The 25,968-nt window shown below is 41.9% G+C and overlaps 1 protein-coding gene across 1 annotated transcript in view; it reads right to left on the bottom strand.

Moving 5' to 3' along the window:
* ASXL3 (ASXL transcriptional regulator 3) overlaps positions 1-25,968 on the bottom strand; it is a 285,614-nt gene that overhangs the window by 216,599 nt on the left and 43,047 nt on the right. Inside the window, exon 2 of the mRNA XM_069220097.1 lies at positions 6,748-6,830. Coding sequence (XP_069076198.1) covers positions 6,748-6,830 — 83 coding nt within the window. The remainder of the gene's footprint in view (positions 1-6,747; positions 6,831-25,968) is intronic.

Below are 25,968 nucleotides of genomic sequence, written 5' to 3'. Positions count from 1 at the left end.
AGATCAGAACTAGAAATTTGAAAAGATCCTGGTGGAATCAGCACTAAGACTGTGTGAAGCTAGAGAAGGAGCTTCACAACATGAAGCAAAGTGTGAATAGCTTTGGGCATCAATGCAATAAGACAATATTAGTTTTTTAAGACAACAGAAGCATCTGACATGATTTTTCCCCAGTCATCAAACTGAAATCAGAATTTAGGATGTTAATTCTAATCATAGTTCGAAACAAAGGCTTCACTCTCTTGTTGTTTTTTTTTTTTTTACATGTAAAGAGTCCACCATTTTAAGGGACATTAACCATGCTTCTAATTGACCTACTCCAATAATCTCAGTTTGGCAAAGCATCAAGATACAGCTGAATACTAGCATTAGGAATATTTCTTAAGGAGCTCAAACAGCAACAGGACACAATGAGGTTGTGTCACCCGTGCGTCACGGCAGAGACAAAATGCATATCTGCAAAGGCCTTATTCTTCAGCAATCGCAATTTTATGACTACTTCCCCATTGGGAAATTGTCTTCACTTGAAAAGTAATAAATGTGACCAGGGTTGAACGAGCATACAAATTGCCAGCAGTTATACAAATTGCCAAAAACTCAGGAATCACAAAGTCAGAGTCTTTAACCTTGAAAGAACTGCAGTTTGCCTGTCTCCTTCTTAAATCAAATTTGTAGGATATGGATGTAGAAATCATTCATAAAGAAACGTTTATCTTTTTAAAACACTAAGAAATGGATGACCCGACATCCGTGCAAATTGCTTTGTTCATATTTCAAAAATGCACATTTTTGTCAAACCTCAACGTATTTGCATAATAATTTAAACAATGGCTATGGGAATGCAGTGCTCCATGGATCTCAGCATTGGAGACATTGCGTCATAGATTTTAATACAATGGAATAAAGTGAATTAGTTATGTGTGCTACAGTCTTGCCAACAACAATGTTCTCCATCATGAATATCACCCACATATGTAAGACTTCTCTGCCTTCTCACACATAAGCAATGTAGTATGCTACAGTTCTGGTGCAGGCTTTTTACTGCATACTCGTAAAAATCACTTTCGAGTGCTTGAGCAGATGTCACTAAAAAGCATGAACTTTAATCAAAAGTTTGGAAAGACCCCCTACATTCTAGATTTCTGGTCTGTAGACAGCATGGGCAACAAAGAGCATATGTTCATTTAATTCAAGCTGCTTCAGCCAGCTCAATTTAAGTCAATAATAGATATCACTCTCTTATCCATATGCAAACTGCATGGGACTACACCAGGAGCGTGCCTTCCTCTTTTAGGGAGAGTGCAGTGTATGCGAATACCTTGAGCTGTCAAACAAACTAGCCTTTATCTGGTCAGCACCCCGCTTCCATCTATCATGCACCCTGCAATATGTGAGTGACTGACTTGTGTAGTACAGTAGAGTGCTTGCATCCATTCAGTTTGGCAAGACATCATTTTCACCCCTGCCCCATTTAGGGACAGAAGTAGAATCAACTGTGGGGTGGACTGCTGATTTTGGACTGTGTTTAGGAGGGTCCAAATGCTGTACTGAATGGCTGGAGATCTGGATCATAGTGCTTGTCACGTTGGCAGGTAACTTGTCCTTGATGAAACCGAACCTAAACTTGCCATGGGATCACAATACTAAAGTAAGAACAAACCTTTGATTAAGAACACATGGTATTCTGGTTTGCTCATACACTGATTTACTTTTGTGGTCTGTTGATGAGGCGGGTTCTGTATCGAGGCAATAACCTCTACAATTACAGAAAGCAGGGCATTCTTCGATGAAGTCTAGGGACTCCACCAGAAGAGGGTGCCGACTTAGGTGTCAATAGCATTATTTGTCCAAGCAAGATTGAAATATATGATTAACTCATGTTGCAGGCCGTGGTATATGTTGAAGAGAAGCAGTGCTGTCTTGGAGCCTTAAAGTACACCTAAAGAACTCTCAGTAGGATGGGGAAGCAGACTATCTGTACCCTACCAGCGAGGAGGGGCTTGCTTCCAAGTCCTTTTCTTGGATGTCTACAAGACTTGGTTCTTTAATATGGACAATGTAATGTACTGCACATAATGCTTCTGAGAGGCAATAATTAATTTGGTGAATTACAATTTCTCCACTTTTTGAAGAGTCAAAAAAGAAAACTGAACAGGCCTATATTCAGAGCCACTGGAAATATGAGTTTCTGCTGCTGCAGCGTGCATACATAAGGACTTCCCGTATTGTATTTGCCACATAATCCATCTTCTGCTATATAATTTGCAGATTAAAACATTGTTTCTAGATGAAACGGACCAAAGAATATTACAGATACAGCAACACCTGTTACCACACACTGAAATGCCCATTACAAAGGTTTAATGGTACCCTTCCAGTCGTTTACAGGGAGTGCAGAATTATTAGGCAAATGAGTATTTTGACCACATCATCCTCTTTATGCATGTTGTCTTACTCCAAGCTGTATAGGCTCGAAAGCCTACTACCAATTAAGCATATTAGGTGATGTGCATCTCTGTAATGAGAAGGGGTGTGGTCTAATGACATCAACACCCTATATCAGGTGTGCATAATTATTAGGCAACTTCCTTTCCTTTGGCAAAATGGGTCAAAAGAAGGACTTGACAGGCTCAGAAAAGTCAAAAATAGTGAGATATCTTGCAGAGGGATGCAGCACTCTTAAAATTGCAAAGCTTCTGAAGCGTGATCATCGAACAATCAAGCGTTTCATTCAAAATAGTCAACAGGGTCGCAAGAAGCGTGTGGAAAAACCAAGGCGCAAAATAACTGCCCATGAACTGAGAAAAGTCAAGCGTGCAGCTGCCACGATGCCACTTGCCACCAGTTTGGCCATATTTCAGAGCTGCAACATCACTGGAGTGCCCAAAAGCACAAGGTGTGCAATACTCAGAGACATGGCCAAGGTAAGAAAGGCTGAAAGACGACCACCACTGAACAAGACACAAGCTGAAACGTCAAGACTGGGCCAAGAAATATCTCAAGACTGATTTTTCTAAGGTTTTATGGACTGATGAAATGAGAGTGAGTCTTGATGGGCCAGATGGATGGGCCCGTGGCTGGATTTGTAAAGGGCAGAGAGCTCCAGTCCGACTCAGACGCCAGCAAGGTGGAGGTGGAGTGCTGGTTTGGGCTGGTATCATCAAAGATGAGCTTGTGGGGCCTTTTCGGGCTGAGGATGGAGTCAAGCTCAACTCCCAGTCCTACTGCCAGTTCCTGGAAGACACCTTCTTCAAGCAGTGGTACAGGAAGAAGTCTGCATCCTTCAAGAAAAACATGATTTTCATGCAGGACAATGCTCCATCACACGCGTCCAAGTACTCCACAGCGTGGCTGGCAAGAAAGGGTATAAAAGAAGGAAATCTAATGACATGGCCTCCTTGTTCACCTGATCTGAACCCCATTGAGAACCTGTGGTCCATCATCAAATGTGAGATTTACAAGGAGGGAAAACAGTACACCTCTCTGAACAGTGTCTGGGAGGCTGTGGTTGCTGCTGCACGCAATGTTGATGGTGAACAGATCAAAACACTGACAGAATCCATGGATGGCAGGCTTTTGAGTGTCCTTGCAAAGAAAGGTGGCTATATTGGTCACTGATTTGTTTTTGTTTTGTTTTTGAATGTCAGAAATGTATATTTGTGAATGTTGAGATGTTATATTGGTTTCACTGGTAATAATAAATAATTGAAATGGGTATATATTTTTTTTTGTTAAGTTGCCTAATAATTATGCACAGTAATAGTCACCTGCACACACAGATATCCCCCTAACATAGCTAAAACTAAAAACAAACTAAAAACTACTTCCAAAAATATTCAGCTTTGATATTAATGAGTTTTTTGGGTTCATTGAGAACATGGTTGTTGTTCAATAATAAAATTAATCCTCAAAAATACAACTTGCCTAATAATTCTGCACTCCCTGTATTACTGAAGATGGGTGTTCAGCTGGTACCAATGCCAAGAAACCTTTGCCCAGAGAGATTGTCAAAACAATGAAGTAAAGGCATCCGAATCCATAGTTTATTGAGGATTAATATCACAATTTATAGAGAAGACCCATACATATCAAATATAAACCCTTTATTCAACACCCTCCTTTAAAGACCTATACAGGTGGGGAAGTTGGCTATTATATGGTTTGGTAGGATTTTGTGCATTAAAATGTTTTTTTTTACCCAGATTACATTATGTAGCTCACTTAATACCCAATGATATGCTTGCATACTATACAGAATAAATTATTTACTTTCATTTGGAATGGGAAGGCACTTTGAAAGGCTAGGAAAATTCTGGTAAGAGACAGCTTTTATCATAGCCACAGGCAAGAGAAAATCTTTAATATGTCCATGTCCTGGTTCTGCATTGACCTCAAAACTAATTTCTGTGATTAAAAAGGTACAGAACAGCTCTAGTACTTCCCCAAGATCAAAAGATTAATTTCCTAAGTCATAAAATATTAGCATCTCAGAAAAGATTTGAAGTTAGTTTAAGAGTTGGAATGCTCAAATAAAAGGTTAAATGTCCTTATGTAAGAGATGGCTTCCATCCTTTTTAAAATCGAAGAAATAGGGTGGAACCACTGAGCTCTTGACCAAACTAGTCCGTGAAATGGTCCTTGCACAGACATGAGTCCTGTGCTCATTGTGCCACAGAACTCAACTATACCTCATTAATTAAGTCTAAGAAATCTAAAACGGGGGGGGGACTGGACTTGGCAGTTTGGGCCAAACGTCTCCTATAGGAGGAAGGTCAAGCTGATTTGCATATGACTGATCTCGGACTAGAATTGTATCGTAGGTGAAAAACTTGGACTGAAATGCTGCCCCGAGCCACAGGCTGAGATTAATTCAAGCAGTCCTCCCATCACTTTGTTGCGAATGAGTGGCTGTGCTTAGCAGGACATTAACAAACCACGGTGTAGCATACACAGGGGGGGAGTGAGGTACAGGAACCTAGCTCTCAATACAAACAGTCACTGAGAGGGCATACAGATAAGAAGATCTGTAATGAGAGCCGAAACGTGTGGGCCGTCGCAGAGTCTATTTTTAATTAGACTTGTGGGGATTTTCTTGTAATTCTCTCTCTAACTAATGAAAGGGTTTGGATGACAGACCGAAAAAACGAGGAAATCTCAATCATGAAGGAACCTGTACTTTCTTTTAATACAGGGCTCGATAATAACTGCAACCCTAAAGTCATGGCTCTCTATATTTTTTAGGCATTGGAGGAACTGAAAATCCTGCAGTTTCAGCCTCGGGGAGCAGTCAGGAGATCCAGAATGTTCACCCATATTTCCAGTGTTTCCAAGATTAGTTCTGCGTGCAGATGGATGGGTACAGATGATCAAACCGCATGTAACCTTCAGATTCCCTCAGGCACTCTGAGGAAGCAGCAGAGTAGCTGGGTAAGTTACTTATAAATTCTCACGCCTTGAATCCTTGCATACCTTTAATCTCTCCCACGACACCTGGTGCAGTCCCCAGATAACTTTTTTCTTCAGGCAACTATCCCAGTACACATGTTTCCCCTGTGCAAATTAAATGCACTTTTATAGGAGTGTGTTCCAAGCATCGTGGAGGGAGTGCATGCAGAGATTAATTTAGGGATGCAATGGGTCTGGCAAGGGAGGGCAAAGTGTACGTCAAAAGGTGTTGAGCACTACTGAGCATCACCAAGAGTACAAAGGCATTAAGGGAGGGAGTGCAACATAAAGGTTAAGGGTGTGCAATGCACAGGTCACACAATGTAGCATCCTCAGGCTCATTTTTCGCTATCCTGAGAACACAGGCTTTTTACAGGGTGCAAGGCGGCTAGTGGCCTATAAGCAAAAGTCTTAACAATGCTTTTTGCAAATCAAAAGAGGTAAAACAGGTATTGTAAGGGCGTTAATGGCATATTGAACCTTATGTGCAGCACAAATTGTCCCAAATGACGTTCAAGGGATTCATTTTCTCTTTGCCATGCCTACAAAGAAAAGGATAATAAGAAAAATATATCCCGCTGTGTGGTCAAACGTGATGAAGCCATATCATAGGATTTAGCTGAGGTATAATCAACCTCAAAAAGACTTGACCAACACTTCCTAATAGGAAGATCACAGAACTGGGTCTTCGTGCAAAACATTTTTTTATTATCAGAAAATGCATCTTTGATTGGAAAATCGTTGAATGAAGGACAGCTTTGCATATGTAGTTGCAGCAATATACCCAACAAGCAAGAAAAGGGTCCAGCAGAGCGGTCAACCAGCTCTTCTAAGCCCACTACTAAGCCCTTCTCTCTAGATGTGGGATCCAGCAGCTGAAAGTGGGACTAGATAATGGTTCTGATAAAAGTAAATACCTACGTAGGTTGGAATACATTGAAGGCCACTGCAATACTGTTTAGCAAGAAATCCTATTTACAACAGATGGTTTATTACAGATGACATTTTGGTCATAACAAAATACATTACATTTCATATTTTCCACAGTTCCAATACTCTGAAATCTAAATGTAATCCCTTCCAAATATTTTTGCTAAGGGTAGCCCTTAAGATCATTTTTCTGTAACAACGCTGGCACAAAACAAAAGTATTTCGTTTGTATATTTTTACATTCAAGTTTTTAAAAAAGTGTTGAACCAAAGTGCTGCAAGAGGATTCACGCATTTTAACTATTACTTTCGGCATGGTGAGTGAACTGGACATTTACCACGCAATAAGTGAAGTAATATGTTAAGTACTGACCTTGTTTCTTTTAGCCCTTCTTTCTGTATGACCGCCAATATCTGCTTTGCAGTCATAGGCGAGTTCGGATGTTTTTCTAAAGCCTGAACAATTATGGGGGGGGGAAAAAACAAAAAATTACTAACTTGGCAGAATTAAAGCTTCATTCGCTTCCATAAATTGCTTGCATGCAAGTGGTGTGTGGATTGTGGTGGATGCTAACTTTCTACGGTCAGTTCTCTCCGAGATTAAAAAAAAAAAAAAACAGTCACAGTGAAATTAATTTGATAATTAAGAGCAATTGTGTGGATTTCAAAGAAATTCTAGGTAAAGCAGAGAACTACCACCAGGGTTCACATGCATGGCAAATGAGATCGGATTCAATTTCAAAATGTATACACTACGATTTTGCCTGAAAATCGCACCTCAACAGGAGATCTTTAACTCCACTTTACAGCGACGTCCAATCCACACTGACTGTATCAGCTGCTAAAGCAATCCCTAAAATAACTGTCCATGATGCCCTGCCTCGTTGCAGTTCTGAGATGGAGCGACAGCGAAAGGGATAGCATGACCACCAAAAACTGCCTTGCAAAGGAAACGCTCCATGTCAGAGCACTGAGACAAGATGAATTATTTTGCATATAATCTCATTTTAAATGCAACAACTACACACGCTGCACACTAGAGCTGAAGCGTGTTAACTCTTTCTCACCGTGAACTCTCCAACAGACATAGTTCAAACGTTATTTTATTTTACAAGTATAGCAGATTAAAGTAGATAAAACCAAAATGCCTCCTGATCAGTTCTATATGTAATTATTTACACGAATTCTAATGTGTGCACCAGATGTAGCAAAGGAACGTAACTAACATTTTACGTAACGGCATTACTAGAATTCAAATTAAGTTCTGGTTGAGCAAAAACTTCTTGCTCAAAATTTCAATTTGAAAATGAATGAAAATGTATTCGGAGGCAAGGGTTCACGTCACATTTGAGAATTTTTATTTCCAACAAGACTGTATGTCCAATTTAACATTCCTCTAAAACGGTCAACCAAAGTGTAATATATAGAAAGGTTGCCAAGTGGCAGCTCGAACAATTACAAGTCGCTGCTTGATGACAGTGTGTAATGAAAATGGCATATGAACAAAGCTTGTATAAAGTACTTCAACTTCCATTCCTTTATATTTTTAAACCACAATGTAAATGTGCCATTATATACAAGTAGTTCAGGCTGGTCATCTCTGCGCGGGGGGGCTACAGCATTGCAGTGGGGGTGAGAACGAGGCTGTTCAATGAATCTAACCCAGTTTTCTCACAGCTTCACTCAGTAGATGCGTCTGCACCTCTATCCTTGAAAAGTTCTCTTCCACTCTACTAATCGCCCATCATAGGGTAAAGAGACAGTTTTACCCATGGTTTATACCCGGACTCAACATGCAAATTTAGCAATGTATTCTCAAACCGGAGTACAATACAGATTACCAACCTAACCCAGCAGACAGTAAAAGAACCACATGCACAGAGTTTATCTATAGAGGTGTTGCTTGACACGCAGCCGCCAATTGACATTTCTAAGAACATATTTAAATTTAACAAATATTTTAGTCCTGTTAATCACCTTTCAGTGAAGTGTGGTTAGCGATCACATTAACAACGTTATTGTAGGTGCTGCAATCGGTGAAGCTTAAAACACAGTAGCATTTTCTCTAGCCCGGAGACAAGAAAACGCAAGAAAAGATGAGATGCCATGCCTCCTTGCATGCTAACATGGTAAAGGCAAGCCTCAACCATCCAGCTCGAAATATAGAGAAGGCAGCTCTTCAGGTACACCTCTTCCACAAACAGCAAGTACAATCATACCAGATGGTGCGTTAATAATCCCACCGTCCCTTTAATTGCTTTGCCTAGTCTTCTTTACCCTTGTATTGCACTCCGTTCCTTTGTAGCTATGTTTGTTCTCCTATATAAATACATTTCTAAAAGGGGGTTTGTCTTTGCCATGTGGCAGACGAAAAATAGTACATTTGGAGTCAGTATTGTGGGTTAGGAAAGCGGGTTAAGCAATGTGTGGATTTTTTCAATTTATTGAAAACTAGAATTTGCTACATTGTGGGTCATCGTCAGTAGCAGAACTGGAAATACTATCAGCACAAGCCATCATATAGCAGTGTTCACAGTCCTACATAAAAGTGAAGAGTCAGCATACATAAGGCTTGAGGAGCACTTATTACACAGCTCAAGTAGATGAAAAACTTAAACGTTCGCAGAACAATTGGTCTCGCCCTTTTAGCTTTGCCTGCCCTTTTTTTTTTTTTTTTTTTTTTTAATTTACTGTTTCAAGACTGTGGACAGGCTTGGAGTGTTAAATCAAATCAAATTACAAATATAAAATAAAAAGGTGCGTGAAAGCAAGTTTGAACAAGCATTTGCAATGCAATCAGTCTCGCATCTGCTCCAGTTAGAGCTATTGGTGCTGTAAATTCCTAACTGAACTTTTCTTGCCACATAAATTTAAAATGAAAAGTAAAACATTAGTTGGCAAAAACTAGCCAATTCAAAGTGCCATGGCCGCCATGAGTGGAAAGGAGAGACACAAAAGGAAAAAGAAGTTTGCTCTCAGTCAAACATAGTGCAATCATGCAATTACCCATGTAACAGGGTAAGTCTGCGAGGCGGTAACAAAACATCCCCAAAGAGGGACAAACGTAAAGCATTTACCAATGATGACAAAGGTTTTTAGAAAGGCAAGCCCACAAACGAGTGCAAGTGATGAATGTGAGGTAGTCGTGGTTAAAATCCCACAATTCTAACAACAGGTCAAGGCGCTTGTGTGCTAGACCTAAAAAAAGGAGTGGCCCGTTAGCAAAATGCAGCTGCCAGACACTTAGAAAGGTTTTTAAAAAAACTAAATAAACTGGATGGACGGGGATGGGGGAAGCAATGGAAGAGTGGAGGCAGAGAAGCAAGTAAATGCAGACGACAAGAGGTGGCGAGGGATCAACAGAAATTCTATAGTAAAACTGTGAAGCAGCTATGCTCCAGGGGTGGGGCAAACACAACAAGGAAATTCACTGAATAAGAAACAAGCAAATTAGATTGAAAAAAAAGACAACCAATAAATAGTAAGTGTGAACTGGCCCAATTCATACTACATGTATTGGTATAGTCCACAACAGATGTTTCCACAACATACACTTACAGCAAGATATAGGTAAAACCTAAAAACAGAATCTTAGTAAAAGCTCCAAAAATCATAAGGTAAAGAGTTTGAATCCCGGCAAAGTACCTTTGAAATTCAATGCTTCTAAGGTATGTAAGTTTACTACCATAAACTGAGTGATAGCGACATTTGTTATGAACAGTGCTTGGAAACAGAAGACATATTTAACCCCTTCGCTGCCAGGCCTTTTCCCCTCAGGTGCCAGGTCTTTTTTTTGGCTATTTGGGGTAGTTCGTGCTTTGGCCCTCATAACTTGTCCACATAAACAACCATGCCAAATTTGCGTCCTTTTTTTCCTAACATCCTAGGGATTCTAGATGTACCCAGAGTTTCTGGGTTCCCCTGAAGGAGACCAAGAAATTAGCCAAAATACAGCAAAAATGTATTTTTAAAAAAAAAATGGGGAAAAAGGGCTGCAGAAGAAGGCTTGTTTTTTCCCCCCTGAAAATGGCATCAACAGAGGGTGTGCAGTACTAAAATCACTAACTTCCCAGCTTTCAGGAACAGGCAGACTTGAATCAGAAAAGGAAAATGTCACTTACCCAGTGTACATCTGTTCGTGGCATTAGTCGCTGCAGATTCACATGCTGTGCATAGTCCGCCGTCTGGTGTTGGGTCGGAGTGTTACAAGTTGTTTTTCTTCGAAGAAGTCTTTTCGAGTCACGAGACCGAGGGACTCCTCCTACTTTGGTTCCATTGCGCATGGGCGTCGACTCCATGTTAGATTGTTTTCCCCGCAGAGGGTGAGGTAGGAGTTGTGTATGTTAGTAATAGTGCCCATGCAATGGAATGAATAAGTATGTACAAAATGAAGGTTAAAGTAATATATTTACAAATGTTGAAGATTACTTCCAAACGGCTACAGGCTCCCGGGGAGGCGGGTGGGCGCATGTGAATCTGCAGCGACTAATGCCACGAACAGATGTACACTGGGTAAGTGACATTTTCCGTTCAGTGGCATGTGTAGCTGCAGATACACATGCTGTGCATAGACTAGTAAGCAGTTATCTCCCCAAAAGCGGTGGTTCAGCCTGTAGGAGTGGAAGTAGTTTGAAATAAAGTTCTTAGTACAGCTTGACCTACTGTGGCTTGTTGTGCAGATAACACGTCTACACAGTAGTGCTTAGTAAATGTGTGAGGCGTAGACCATGTTGCTGCCTTACATATTTCGTTCATTGGAATATTTCCTAGAAAGGCCATGGTAGCACCTTGCTTTCTGGTTGAGTGTGCCTTTGGTGTAATAGGCAGCTCTCTCTTTGCTTTAAGATAGCAGGTTTGAATACACTTAACTATCCACCTAGCAATGCCTTGTTTTGAAATTGGATTTCCTGTATGAGGTTTTTGAAAGGCAATAAATAGTTGTTTTGTTTTCCTAATTAGTTTTGTTCTGTCAATGTAGTACATTAGTGCTCTTTTGATGTCTAATGTATGTAGTGCTCTTTCAGCTATTGAGTCTGGCTGTGGAAAGAACACTGGCAATTCTACAGTTTGATTTAAGTGGAACGGTGAGATGACCTTTGGTAAGAATTTTGGGTTGGTTCTTAGAACAACCTTATTTTTGTGTATTTGTATAAATGGTTCTTGTATAGTAAATGCCTGAATTTCACTTACTCTTCTTAGAGATGTAATGGCAATGAGAAATGCAACTTTCCACGTTAAGTATTGCATTTCACAAGAATGCATGGGTTCGAAAGGTGGACCCATGAGCCTTGTCAAGACAATGTTGAGGTTCCATGAAGGAACAGGTGGTGTCCTTGGTGGTATTATTCTCTTTAGGCCCTCCATAAACGCTTTAATGACAGGTATTCTAAATAGGGAAGTTGAATGAGTAATCTGCAGGTAAGCAGATATTGCTGCGAGATGTATTTTTATGGAATTAAAAGCTAGATTTGATTTTTGTAGATGTAGTAAATATCCTACTACATCTTTTGGAGATGCATGCAATGGTTGGACTTGATTATTATGGCAGTAACAAACAAATCTTTTCCATTTACTTGCATAGCAGTGTCTAGTTGATGGCCTTCTAGCTTGTTTTATGACCTCCATACATTCTTGTGTGAGGTTCAAGTGTCCAAATTCTAGGATTTCAGGAGCCAAATTGCTAGATTCAGCGATGCTGGGTTTGGATGCCTGATCTGTTGTTTGTGTTGTGTTAACAGATCTGGCCTGTTGGGTAGTTTGACATGAGGTACTACTGACAGGTCTAGTAGTGTGGTATACCAAGGTTGTCTTGCCCATGTTGGTGCTATTAGTATGAGTTTGAGTTTGTTTTGACTCAATCTGTTTACTAGATATGGAAGGAGAGGGAGAGGGGGAAAAGCGTACGCAAATATCCCTGACCAATTCATCCATAGAGCATTGCCTTGAGATTGCCGGTGTGGGTACCTGGATGCGAAGTTTTGGCATTTTGCGTTTTCTTTTGTTGCAAATAGATCTATTTGAGGTGTTCCCCAAATTTGGAAGTAAGTGTTCAGGATTTGGGGGTGAATTTCCCATTCGTGGACCTGTTGGTGATCCCGAGAGAGATTGTCTGCTAGCTGGTTCTGGATCCCTGGAATAAACTGTGCTATTAGGCGAATGTGGTTGTGAATTGCCCAATGCCATATTTGTTGTGTGAGGAGACACAACTGTGTCGAGTGTGTTCCCCCCTGTTTGTTTAAATAATACATTGTCGTCATGTTGTCTGTTTTGACAAGAATGTATTTGTGGGTTATCATTGGTTGGAATGCTTTCAACGCTAGAAATACTGCTAATAATTCTAGGTGATTTATATGAAACTTTCTTTGATGTACGTCCCATTGTCCTTGGATGCTGTGTTGATTGGGGTGTGCTCCCCACCCTGTCATGGAAGCATCTGTTGTTATCACGTATTGTGGCACTGGGTCTTGGAAAGGCCGCCCTTTGTTTAAATTTGTACTGTTCCACCATAGAAGCGAGATGTATGTTTGGCGGTCTATCAACACCAGATCTAGAAGGTGACCCTGTGCATGTGACCATTGTGATGCTAGGCACTGTTGTAAGGGCCGCATGTGCAATCTTGCGTTTGGGACAATGGCTATGCATGAGGACATCATGTCTAGAAGTTTTAAGACCATCTTTGCGTGTATCTTTTGTGTTGGATACATAGCTTGTATCACCTTGTGAAAATTTTGAACCCTTTGTGGACTTGGAGTGGCTATCCCTTTTGTTGTGTTGATTGTCGCTCCTAAGTATTGCTGTGTTTGACACGGCAAAAGGTGTGACTTTGCATAGTTGATGGAGAAACCCAGTTTGTAAAGGGTTTGTATAACATAATCTGTGTGGTGTAAACAGTTTGTTAGCGAGTTGGTTTTGATTAACCAATCGTCTAGGTACGGGAACACGTGTATTTGCTGCCTCCCGATATGTGCAGCTACTACTGCTAGACATTTTGTAAAGACTCTTGGTGCTGTCGTTATTCCGAATGGCAACACTTTGAATTGGTAATGTATTCCTTCGAATACGAACCTTAGGTATTTCCTGTGCGAGGGATGTATCGGTATATGGAAATACGCGTCTTTTAGATCTAACGATGTCATGTAGTCTTGCTGTTTCAGTAGTGGTATTACGTCTTGTAACGTAACCATGTGAAAGTGGTCTGATTTGATGTAGGTGTTTAGTGTTCTGAGATCCAATATTGGTCTCAGACTTTTGTCCTTTTTCGGTATTAGGAAGTACAGTGAGTAAACTCCTGTGTTCTTTTGTGTTTTTGGTACTAATTCTATTGCGTCTTTTTGCAGTAATGCTTGAACTTCTAGTCCTAGAAGGTCTACATGCTGTTTGGACATCTTGTTTGTTTTCGGTGGGACGTTTGGAGGGAGTTGGAGAAATTCTATGCAATAACCATGTTGGATAATTGCTAAGACCCAAGTGTCTGTTGTTATCTCCTCCCAAGATTGGTAGAACTGGCTTAGTCTTCCCCCCACTGGTGTTGTGTGAAGGGGTTGAGTGACTTGTGAGTCACTGCTTGTTTAGAGGGGTTTTTGGCCCTTGAAATTTTCCCCGGTTTCTTGGGAATTGGCCCCCTCTGTTTTGGCCCCGAAAGCCTCCCCTTTGATACTGTCCCTGGTAGGTAGACAGTGTTGTTTGTGAGGTGCTGGCTTGTGTGGCTTGACCTCGAAACCCTCCTCTGAAAGTAGTTTTGCGAAATGTGCCAAATGTGCCTCTGCCCTGCAGGGAATAGAGTGCGCCCATGGCTTTAGCTGTGTCAGTGTCTTTCTTTAATTTTTCAATTGCCGTGTCCACTTCTGGTCCAAACAATTGTTGTTCATTGAACGGCATATTGAGCACTGCCTGTTGTATCTCAGGTTTGAAGCCGGATGTGCGCAGCCATGCGTGCCTCCTTATCGTTACAGCAGTATTTATAGTTCTTGCAGCTGTATCTGCTGCATCCATAGAAGAACGTATTTGGTTGTTGGATATGTTTTGTCCCTCTTCAACCACTTGTTTTGCCCGTTTTTGGAATTCTTTGGGGAGGTGCTCGATGAGATGTTGCATCTCGTCCCAATGGGCTCTGTCATATCTCGCTAGGAGTGCCTGCGAGTTGGCGATGCGCCACTGATTTGCAGCTTGTACTGCAACCCTTTTCCCGGCTGCATCAAACTTTCGGCTCTCCTTGTCTGGAGGTGGTGCGTCGCCTGATGTGTGCGAGTTGGCTCTTTTACGAGCTGCTCCTACGACAACTGAATCTGGTGTCAGTTGTGACGTAATAAAAGCAGGGTCTGTGGGTGGTGCCTTGTATTTCTTCTCCACCCTTGGGGTTATTGCTCTGCTTTTAACTGGCTCCTTAAAGATTTGTTTAGCGTGCCTTAGCATTCCCGGGAGCATAGGAAGGCTTTGATAATTGCTATGGGTGGAGGACAGGGTGTTAAAAAGGAAGTCATCCTCAATAGGCTCTGAATGGAGCGATACGTTATGAAACTCTGCTGCCCTAGGTACCACCTGAGCATACGCTGTACTGTCCTCAGGTGGTGAGGGCTTAGTGGGGTACGACTCAGGGCTATTGTCCGATACTGGGGCGTCATAGAGATCCCATGCGTCCTGGTCATCTTGGCTCATGGTGGTATGAGCTGGTGATTGTGACGGAGTCTGTGCCGGTGATATATGAGTTGCCGGTGGTGGAGAGGGTGGTGGAGTTACCTTCTTCACCACTTTTGCTTGTGGTGTTTTTTCTTGTTGTTGGAAATCTAGTTTCCTTTTTCTTCTGATTGGGGGAAGGGTGCTGATCTTCCCTGTACCACTTTGTATAAAGATCCGCTTTTGCGTGTGATCTACAGCTGTTGTTTGTAATTCCTCCTCAAATCTGTGTTTGTGAAGTTGGGAGGACAGTGATTGTTCCTCTGAGTAGGAACTGGCTTATGGTTCGGTTGCTGGGCGTTTTGGCACCGAAACCGTGTGTTTTGTTGTTTTCGGCTCCGAAGAGATTTTCCTCTTTTTCGGTGTCGTACCTTCTTGGCGTCGACCATCTTCGGTGCCGCTATCTCTGTGCCGAGCAGCTTCGGTGCCGCTGTCTCGGTGTCGACCCTTTTCTGCGGCAGTTTCTCAGTCCCGAGATTGCTGCGTGCCTGTGTCTCGACCTGAGTCGGACGATCTCGGCACCAGCTCGCCCTTTTTCGGTACCGATGGGCGGTCACCTACTTTATGGGTTGAGCCATGGCCTGTCGGCAGTGGCGTACCCTGGGCTTTGTCTGTTTTTCTGTGTGATGCTTGTTTCGACGTCTTACTCACGGTTTCTTCGACGTCGAATTCTTCGGAATCCGATTCGTGGATGGAGAATGTTTCTTCTTCTCCCTCTTCCTCGAACCGTTGTTGTCCTGTCGGCGTGGACGCCATCTGCAACCTTCTGGCTCTTCGGTCTCGGAGCGTTTTTCTCGACCGAAACGCTCGACAGGCCTCACACGTTTCTTCTTTGTGCTCGGGTGACAGGCACAAGTTACAGACCAAATGTTGGTCTGTATAGGGATATTTACTGTGGCATTTAGGACAGAATCGGAACGGGGTCCGTTCCATGAGTCTCGATGTTGCACGCGGTCGGGCCGACCAGGCCCCAACGGGGGATCGAAATTACCCCGAAGGGCTACCGGAGCTCTTCAAGATTCGGTGTCGATTCTAATCTAACCCGATACCGAACGAAACAATACCGGAAAATTTTCCGTTGATTCTGACTAACTTTCCGACCCGAAACACGGAGCGAAAAGGAACACGTCCGAACCCGATGGCGGAAAAAAAAAAAAACTATCTAACATGGAATCGACGCCCATGCGCAATGGAACCAAAGTAGGAGGAGTCCCTCGGTCTCGTGACTCGAAAAGACTTCTTCGAAGAAAAACAACTTGTAACACTCCGACCCAACACCAGACGGCGGACTATGCACAGCATGTGTATCTGCAGCTACACATGCCACCGAACACACATTTTTCAGCACAATTTTGGCATTTTACTGGGACATACCCCATTTATACTATTTTTGTGCTTTTAGCCTCCTTCCAGTTAGTGACAAACGGGTGTGAAACCAATGCTGGATCCAGGAAAGCTAAACATTTCTGAAAAGTTGACACAATTCTGAATTTAGCAAGGGGTCATTTGTGAAGATCATACAAGGTTTTCCTACAGAAAATAACAGCTGAAATGAAACAATATTGAAACTGAGGTGAAAAAAAACAGCAATGTTTCTTCACGTTTTACTCTAACTTTTTACTGCGATGTCAGATTTTAGAAAGCAATATACTGTTACATCTGCTCGACTCTTCTGGTTGTGGGGATATATAGGGCTTGTAGGCTAATCAAGAACCCTAGGTACCCAGAGGCAATAGATGAGCTACTACTTGCAATGGGTTTTCATTCTATACCGGGTATAAAGCCATTCTTTTGGTGAAATATGAAGAGTGAAAAATAGGTATCAAGAAAACCTTTGTATTTCCTATATGGGCACAAGACAAGGTGTTGAAAAGCAGTGGTTATTTGCACATCTCTGAATTCTGGGGTCCCCATACTAGCATGTGAATTACAGGAATACAGGGCACTTCTCAAATAGACATCTTTTTTACACACTGTCTTACATTTGGAAGGAAAAAATGTAGAGAAACACAAGGGGCAATAACACTTGTTCTGCTATTCTGTCCTCCACCAAGTTTCCCAATAACAACGGTACCTCACTTGCGTGGGTGGGCCTAATGCCAACGACAGGAAACGCAACATGGACACATCACATTTTCCCAAAGAAAACTGACGTGTTTTTTGGAAAGTGCCTAGCTGTGGATTTTGACCTCTAGCTCAGCCGGCACCTAGGAAAACATGTGCATTTTTTAAAAACTAGACACCTAGGGAAATCCAAGATGGTGTGCCTTGTGGGGCTCTCACCAGGTTGTTACCCAGAATCCTTTGCAAACCTCAAAAGTTGGCCAAATGAACACTTGTTCCTCACATTTTGGTAACAAAGTTCTGGAATCTGAGAGGAGCCACACCCACCCAGCGTTCCCTCAAGTCTCCCCATAAAAATGGTACCTCACTTGTGTGGGTAGGCCTAGTGTTCGCGACAGGAAATGCCCCAAAACACAACATGTACACATCACATTTTCCCAAAGAAAGCAAAGCTGTTTTTTGCAAAGTGCCAAGCTGTGGATTTTGGCCTCTAGCTCAGCCGGCACCAAGGGAAACCTACCAAAACCTGCGCATTTTTAAAAACTAGACACCTAGGGGAATCCAGGATGGGGTGACTTGTGGGGCTCTCACCAGGTTCTGTTATCCAGAATCCTATGTAAACTTTAAAAAGTGGCCCAAAAATATTTTTCCTCACATTTCGGTGACAGAAAGTTCTGGAATCTGAGAGGAGCCACAAATTTCCTTCCACCCAGCGTTCCCCCAAGTCTCCCAATAAAAATGGTACCTCACTTGTGTGAGTAGGCCTAGTGCTAACAAAAGGAAATGCCCCAAAACACTATGTGGACACATCAAAATGATCAAATACTAAACTACCTGTTTTTGCCAGGTGGGGAGCTGCGTTTTTGGTCCTGGGCTCAGTAGCCATATAGGGAAACCTATCAAACCCAAAAGTTTCTGAAAACTAGACACCAGAGGGAATCCAGGGCGGTGTCACATGTGCGGATCCCCTAATGTTTTCTTACCCAGAATCCTCAGCAAACCTCAATTTTTTCTAAAAAAAAAAACACATTTTCCCCACATTTCTGCGTGGGATCACCGCACCGGGACACATTTCCTACCACCAAATGTTCCCCTCAGTCTCCTGGTAAAAATGATACCTCACTTGTATAGGTGGGACAAGTGCCTGTGACACGGAAGAGCCAAAAACATGTTGAAATTTAGGGGGAACCAAAGCTGGTCCAAAAGGGTAGTTTGAAAAAAAAAAAAAAAAAAAATGTAGGCTGCCAAGTGCAGCAGAATTTTTATCGGTATAGATGAGACTGTCGCGTAGGCTCTCATTATCCTAAGGAGACTACTGGAGTTTGAGCAACAAGATCGTCCACGATGTGGGGGACTGAGTCTAGCCCACGGTAGATGACACTTGTCACTCCAAATCCAGGTTCTTTGTCTGGCTAACTAGCAGTGCCTCATTTCTCCCAAATGGGAGAGACAATTGGGCAGCCAAGCGCATGACATCTCAGTACTTCTCAGGGAAGTCGTGGTCACTCAGGCCACAACTGGTTTTCTCATACACAGTGCGGTCTCATATATAAATGACAAAAGGCAGTATAAGTTTTAAAGATTGGTTTAATAAAACAACTGCATTTTAGATAGCAAAGCGTGAGCTGCAATAACCAGAACTACACAACAAAGTAATATTAAAATAGTAACGATGAGAGTGAAGCACAAGAATAAAGCTATCATAGTGCCGCTAGGTTATTCTCTCTCTAGGTTATATTTTGGAGCACAGCATCTTAAGCTCTAATCCTGCCTTTCAGGTTCCCCCGGGAGGACATAGACCCTCATACCTGAGAAAAGGCCTATAATCTGCATCAGCATCTGCAACAGGGCAATCAGCATACAGAGTAAAAAAGCTCTGTTCTATAGGGTGCGTGGGCGTCCACCACAAACATGACTGGACCTCCCTGGGCCGTAAAGCCATGTGCTAGTAAATGTGCTGTTAGAGGTTGTCTCATGTTAAGAGCTATTTGTACAACCTGGGAATTCGCCATCATAGAAGCACTAAGAGTTCAGAGAAGGCACACCAAGATGTTTTTTTTTTTCCTTTTAAGGTTCAAGCTTGAACAACCACCAGCTGAAAATAGGATTACCTATACGGCTGTGGTGGAAATCCTCAGTACCACGGACGTCTCCGTATACGGAACTGAGGTATCATTATATAAAAATGAGACAGAGATATGCCGGTGGACCCGACAATTAGAGCCTGACCAAACATTGGCGGCGCCATGTCACGTAGGCTCTCATTATCCTAATAAGACTACTGGATTTTGAGCAACAAGATCGTCCACGATGTGGGGGACTGAGTCTAGCACACGGTAGATGACGCTTGTCACTCCAGATCCGGGTTCTTGCTCCGGCTAACTAGCAGTGCCTCATCTCTCCCAAATGGAAGAGACAATTGGGCAGCCGAGCGCATGACATCTCAGTACTTCTCAGGAAAGTCGTGGTCACTCAGGTCACAACCAGTTCTCTCAAACACAGTGTGGTCTCATATATAAATGACAAAAGGCAGTATAAGTTTTAAAGATTGGTTTAATAAAACGACTGCATTTTAGATAGCAAAGAGTGAGCTGCAATAACCAGAACTACACAACACAGTAATATTGAAATAGTAACGATGAGAGTGAAGCACAAGAATAAAGCTATCATAGTGCCGCTAAGTTATTCTCTCTCTAGGTTATATTTTCGAGCACAGCATCTTAAGCTCTAAGCCTGCCTTTCAGTTTCCCCCATGAGGACATCGACCCTCATACCTGAGCAAAGGCCTGTAATCTGCATCAGCATCTACAATGGGGCTTTCAACATACAGTTGTGGGTCCCTGGCTGGAATCTCCCTCTTGACGTGTACTAGGACTAGAAAGTGTTTTTATAACTAACAAGCAAATGTTCTAAGAAAATGTCCATACGTAAGGATGTGTATTTTCTACGAAAGCTATTTGAGAATGCAGTGCTAAACTAAGCTAAACAGTGTGATAGAAGAAATTAAAACAAGACCGTAAAGACTGGTTATTGTAAAATAACAGTGCGAAGCTGAATAAAATATATCTAGGGCAAAGTGCACAGTGGCCTAGTATGTTAAACTAATTTGCATGAAGCTATACTTAAAATGGCTATACTACAAGACAATGCTGGGTGGTAGGAATTTTGTGGATTCCTGCAGATTCCGGAAGGTTCCATCACAAAAATGTGGGAAAAATGTGTGATTTCCAGCAAAGTTGGAGGTTTGCAGGGCATTGTGGGTAAGAAAATGGTGCAGGTGCATGTGGAGCACACCACCCTGGAATCACCCAGACGTTTAGTTTTCAGATGTGTCTAGGACTTGTGAATTTTTCTACATGGCAGTGTCCCAAAGTCCAAAAAAGTGCAGCCCTCACCATTCCAAGTGGGACAATGTTGAGAGTTAGCCAAGCTCTCATGGCCCAAATGTAAAAACAAAACCCAAAATAATCAAATGTCCTCTTGCTTGCTGTGGGATAAGATGTTTTAGTGTGCGGGGGGAGAGCTGAAAGACTTCAGTTGGGGTGGGGGTATAACCAGGCCCATACTGGTTGGTAGCCACCACCCCACTATTTTGTTTATAATTCCCTGGCATCTAGTAAACTTTCTGACCCCCTCCCCCCTTGGGTGTGGATCGGGGGTAACTACCCCATCTGCCCACTGGTGGGCAGAACAACTTTGGCCCCATTTATATGGGGTGGGGGTTTGGCCATACCCCTACCCTCTTATTTTGAAAAGAAAATCTTCCCTGATGGGCTTTGTGCTCCCCTTGGTGGCAGATGGGCCTTCTAAAAATAGGCCGATCTGCCTCCAAGGGGTGCAGATATGGCCAACAGTAATGTGCCCCTATGCGGAGCGACCCTTGCCCAGGGGGCTGCCCCCCCCCAAACAAAACCCATAAATACACACACACCAATCCCTGGTGCCTAAGTGGTTTCTGCCACCCCCCAGGGAAGCGACCCTTGCCTAAGGGGTTCCTCCCCTTGCGTGAAATTGGTGCAAAAAATCCCTGGTGTCTAGTGCCATTTCTGCTGCCTTTCCACATGCAGAGACATCAAAGGAAAGGAAAGGCCTTTTCTTTCCTGCCTCTCTCGGCCCCTCCACGTGATTGGAGAAATGCTTTTGCATTTTTCCTCCGATCCGCGCTGCAAGAGGGTAGGCCTCTGATGAGGTCAGTGTGCAATCATGCGCCTACGTCATCAGACGCACTGGGGTAGTCAGGAGGAGCGGGGGGAAAGGCCCCCAGGGGAGCGCTAGCTTTCCCCCCCCCCCGAGGGCCCCTACTTGGACGTAACGGTTAGGTCCTGGACACCGGAGCAGTGCTGCCCAGGACGTAACTGTTACGTCTGAGACACCCGAGGGGTTAAAGAGCTTTACATATTAGCTTTACATATAAACAAGTTGTATTCAGTGTGGACCCTTCCCCAAAGGCCAAAGCTTTGTTCTTGTGCTTCCTAGATATTTAGGCTTCTGTATTACAAGTAACAATACATTCATGATTCATTCACACAGCAAGCCAGCACCTAAAAAAATAAAAATGCAAACAATGGGAAAGCAATAATGATAAACTAGTTAATAAAAGAAGCCTATTAAATAAAACGTAGGCAAAACAAGCTTGAGAATAACAGCAATTCTAAATACATTTTCTGCTCACGTTATGTAAAGTAATATGAAACAGCAACCCACAATGCAAAACGGAAAGGCAAATCTTACATGAAACACGTGAACATTCAGCAATTTTGAGAAGGGAAGTTGGAGGAACAATTGCCAAATAAAAACAAAGCATTCAGAGTAATACGGAGTAGGTGAAAAAGAAAAATCGGTGATGACTAGTCCAAGAAAGTCATAAAATGAATTTTTAAACTAAAAAGAAAAAAAGTGTAAAATAGGAAATGACGCTTTAAGGGCGTTTTTTAGATGAATGCACACAAGGGAAAAATGAAAGACCCCCAGGCTGCGAAAATAATGTTTGCTGAATTAGCCGAGGAGATAATAAATCTTGAGAGGGATAATTAACTGAGTGATTTACAGATTAAATCTCTAAGCAAATAAAACATTACATGGGGAATGTAAACATGAAACTAAACTATATTTTTTGATAGTGAAACGCTCAAGGCTAGAGATGAATGACTTATAAGATAATTGGCAAATTAATGTGGAAGAGCAAAGGTAAGCTTCCTGTTCTCGAGCTTGTGCAGCAGGAGTAAGAATAGGTGCACTGACAACATTAAGTTATAAAACAGTTATAAAACAGTGCGGGTTGGTTTTAATAAGGAAGCAAAATTGCTAAAGTAGGAAAACGGAGAGGAATCAGTGATGCTTTTAAAAGCATAGCACAATGGAAAGCCAGAAGAAGCCGATTAGCTTTTGAAAAAGATCATACAGACAAACCTCAGTAGGAGGCAAATCAATTTATTTGTGGACGTAGGGGTTTCATATAATGAGAACAGGGGCACCTGGAACAAAAGACACTGAAAAACAGGGACACTCATTTAAGGTGGATCATGACACACTAATCCAAAGATTTGAGGGAGCCAGAAAAAATGGCATGGCTCTCACTTGGATCACACTGCAAAAAAAAGAACAAATATAATACATGTTCCTCTATTTTTTTCTAATCCATACAGCGTTAAAGCAGGAGTCCCCCAAGGCTTAATCAACTCACCCTTATTTTTCAACATCAACACAAAATCATTACCAGATCTGATCAATGGTTTCAACTTCACCTGCTCTACCTCTCTAAATGGCACACTAATACTTCTGAAATTAGAAAAACCAAAGGACACTGAAACATCAAATATCTTCAGTTGCATCCACGCTGTTGACCAATTGATGGCATGGAACCACCTCAAATTGATCTACTAATTATAAAACTCTAATCTTGGGTTCCGGAATGCTGTGCTACTTGCCATAGAGCACTTCAATGCCTCACCAGGGGTATTAAGAGCTACATAAATACAATTTCCAACTAGAATTACAACATGGAGACAGGGAAGGGGTTCGTACCTAGCCACCAGTCAAAACTCTCAGAGAAACAGAAAGGTAGTAGTACCTCAGTTACATTGGCAAAGTTTGCTTTGACAACAATGTTTGAATATTCCATAGTTTGCAACATTAAACCTTTATAAACCACTACTTTTTCTGATGTTGTGCTGAAGGTAGTGCTGTACTGCCAATAACTAAGGGGCAGCACATTGAAGCCCACATTGTCTCTATAAAGTCTCACTGAGAGCCAATAGGTCACAGTGTAACAAGGAACAAACCAACAGAGGGGATATGGGACGGAGGTGCAGTTTTTGTTTTTAAACTATTCTCACAGATGGTGCTGGTATATCATGTTCAACCCAACAAACTCAGGGGTCTGGAATTTAATAAAATATCTACTTGTCCATTGGACAGGTTGCTTTATAAATCTACTTGCCCTGAAAAAAAAATCCACTTGTCCCCTTGTTGCCACAAAATTTGGTGATAAATTAAGGCAGCAATTTCATTAAATAAGAGCTCTGATAATAGCCTCTCTGATTATACCAGAATTGTGATTATGCTAGAATTCAAACACTACAGTACGGTTTGTATTCTAGCAATTCCCCCAGTTTGCCACATTTCCACAGATCCACATACTGGGGCTGGAGTTAGTGTTAAACAATAGTTCCAGGGCTGAAATGCTGTTTGAAGTCTGTGCAAATCTACTAACTTGCATGCTTTAGGAGTTTTCACCAGATCGAGTCAAATCTTTTCCCATACTGAGAAAGGTTGGAAATGTACTCTTGACAAGGGCAGAAATAAAACTTCTTCCACTGTTGGGAAAAAAAGTGGTTGGAGGGAAAGTAAACTTGTAAACACTCAACAGATTTTCGCAGAAGCAAATCTACACATGCATGTTTGCTCGTACTGAAATGCAGTTCACAAATATTTTCTAGGGGTACAATTTCCTGGCCTACTTTTGTAAATTATTGTGAATTCATGAAAGCTGTAAATCTGAACAAATGCAAAGGTTTATATTATGGGTAAACCTTTCTGACTTTATTTAAGATTTGGGCCCCTAATTAGGTCGAGTTAACGAAGGCATTTTGTTTTTATTAAAACTCTGTCTCTGTCTCTCTCTCTCTCTATCTGTAGACTGGCTTCACTGTGAGTGACAGCATTCTGCTCTTTCACAAGGAGCATACTGGCACACAGAGTAGTTTTGTTCAGTGCCAGACTACTGTGGTAATGTGTGTTTTTTGAGACCGAAAATATTTTACATTTTTTGGCCAATGTTTGTTATAATGGTGAGGACCTGAAAGCTCCCACAAAAATAAAGTTTTACAAACACTGTGTCAAAACTAAACACGCACTGAAAAAAACAAAAGGCTGACCAAGGTCAGATCTATTGGTTTTGCCAATGCTTGTTTATTTTCATGATTCTCATAGCTTTGTTAAAACCGGTTGCACTGATTTCCATAATTAATGTTTTTGGGAGCTGCTAGCATGCATCAACGGATTTTAGTGGATGATGCTTCAAAGAAATTGTACCTTAAATTCCACAGTAGTTTAACAAAAAAAAAAATTCTGTATTGCATTTGTTGTGAACATTTAATTTGAAAACGAAAACAAAGAGTAATCCATCTTACTTTTAAGCTTCTGCAAATATCAGAGAGTATTCTGGGAGCGTTATATGTAGCCTCATATTGTTAAACTTTGCAAACGTGTGTAGACATTTTTTTTTACTGGCACCACTGTCAGCAGTGCAGTCCGAGATTACAATATTTCTTTAGAGCGCTCGCCCTAATAATAAAGGCTTTGTGTTAATGAACCATAAATACAAGTTCAAACAGCATTAACATATGGACTCAAATATTAACTCAACTGCGAACAATGCCCTTCAATGATCCATAATCTGGTACTGTAAACTGGCAGCCAACAGCGGTTGTGCTGCAGGTGTTGGGCCTACTTATCCCAAGGACAAAATAACCATGAAAACGTGTTGACCTTGACCCCAAACTAGATGTCCTGGGAGTGGAGCAATAGGAATTCCACACCCCTGCAACTATTTTAATATTCTGGCTTTAAGTCTTCCAAACGTTATTCATAGGCCTAACATGTATATCTACCATGAGAACATTAAAATAGAGAACTTTTTTTATTGTTACGTGCCTTATGTAAATGGAGATGTTAAGCACGTTTCCTCCTGCCACTGACATGCTGACTGCTGTGTGGCACAAGTGTCAACATTTTTGTCACCCATTTCAGAAGACCTTGCTGTCCCACTGGCTCTTACCATCTTCCAGCAGATAGCAAAGCGCAAACAACCTTTTATTATTGACCTGCTATGTCATACAGTGGTGACTTAGATTAGCAGCGTACTCAAGGTAAAGTATTTGCTTTTAACAGTGGCCTTTAAAGGCTATGAATATGGCACAACAACATTCCAAATGTGGATTTTCCAAGAAAAGTGAGTAAGCACACAGACAATCAAGCATTGGCAAAGCCAACAGGTTTCGCCTATGCAGTACCTATTGGTATTGTCCATTTTTTTTTTAAAGATGTTGCACAGCAGCGCAAGCTACTTTGCAACATGACAAAGTAACTAAAAACAAAGCGCTATGGCATGGCCAGCACTGACCGTGTCATAGTGCTTTTTTTGTTTGCTATAAATCATGCTGCACAGCAGCCTGAGCTGCCGTGCAACATCTTTAAAAACGTTAACAAGGCAAATAGTTCTGCGTAAGATATTTGACTTTGTTAGTGTTTTTTAAAGGGGATGTGGTGTTACGGCCAGAACTGTCGCCTGCAGTGGACAGCCAGGTTTGAGTCTCCGCACTGAATCAACATCGAGAGATTCAGAGCAAATCACTTA

This window comes from Pleurodeles waltl, chromosome 2_2 (genome assembly GCF_031143425.1).
Source record: "Pleurodeles waltl isolate 20211129_DDA chromosome 2_2, aPleWal1.hap1.20221129, whole genome shotgun sequence".
NCBI lineage: Eukaryota > Metazoa > Chordata > Amphibia > Caudata > Salamandridae > Pleurodeles > Pleurodeles waltl.
The sequence above is the reverse complement of the archived record's forward strand: the minus strand, read 5'-3'. Positions and strand labels throughout refer to the sequence as shown.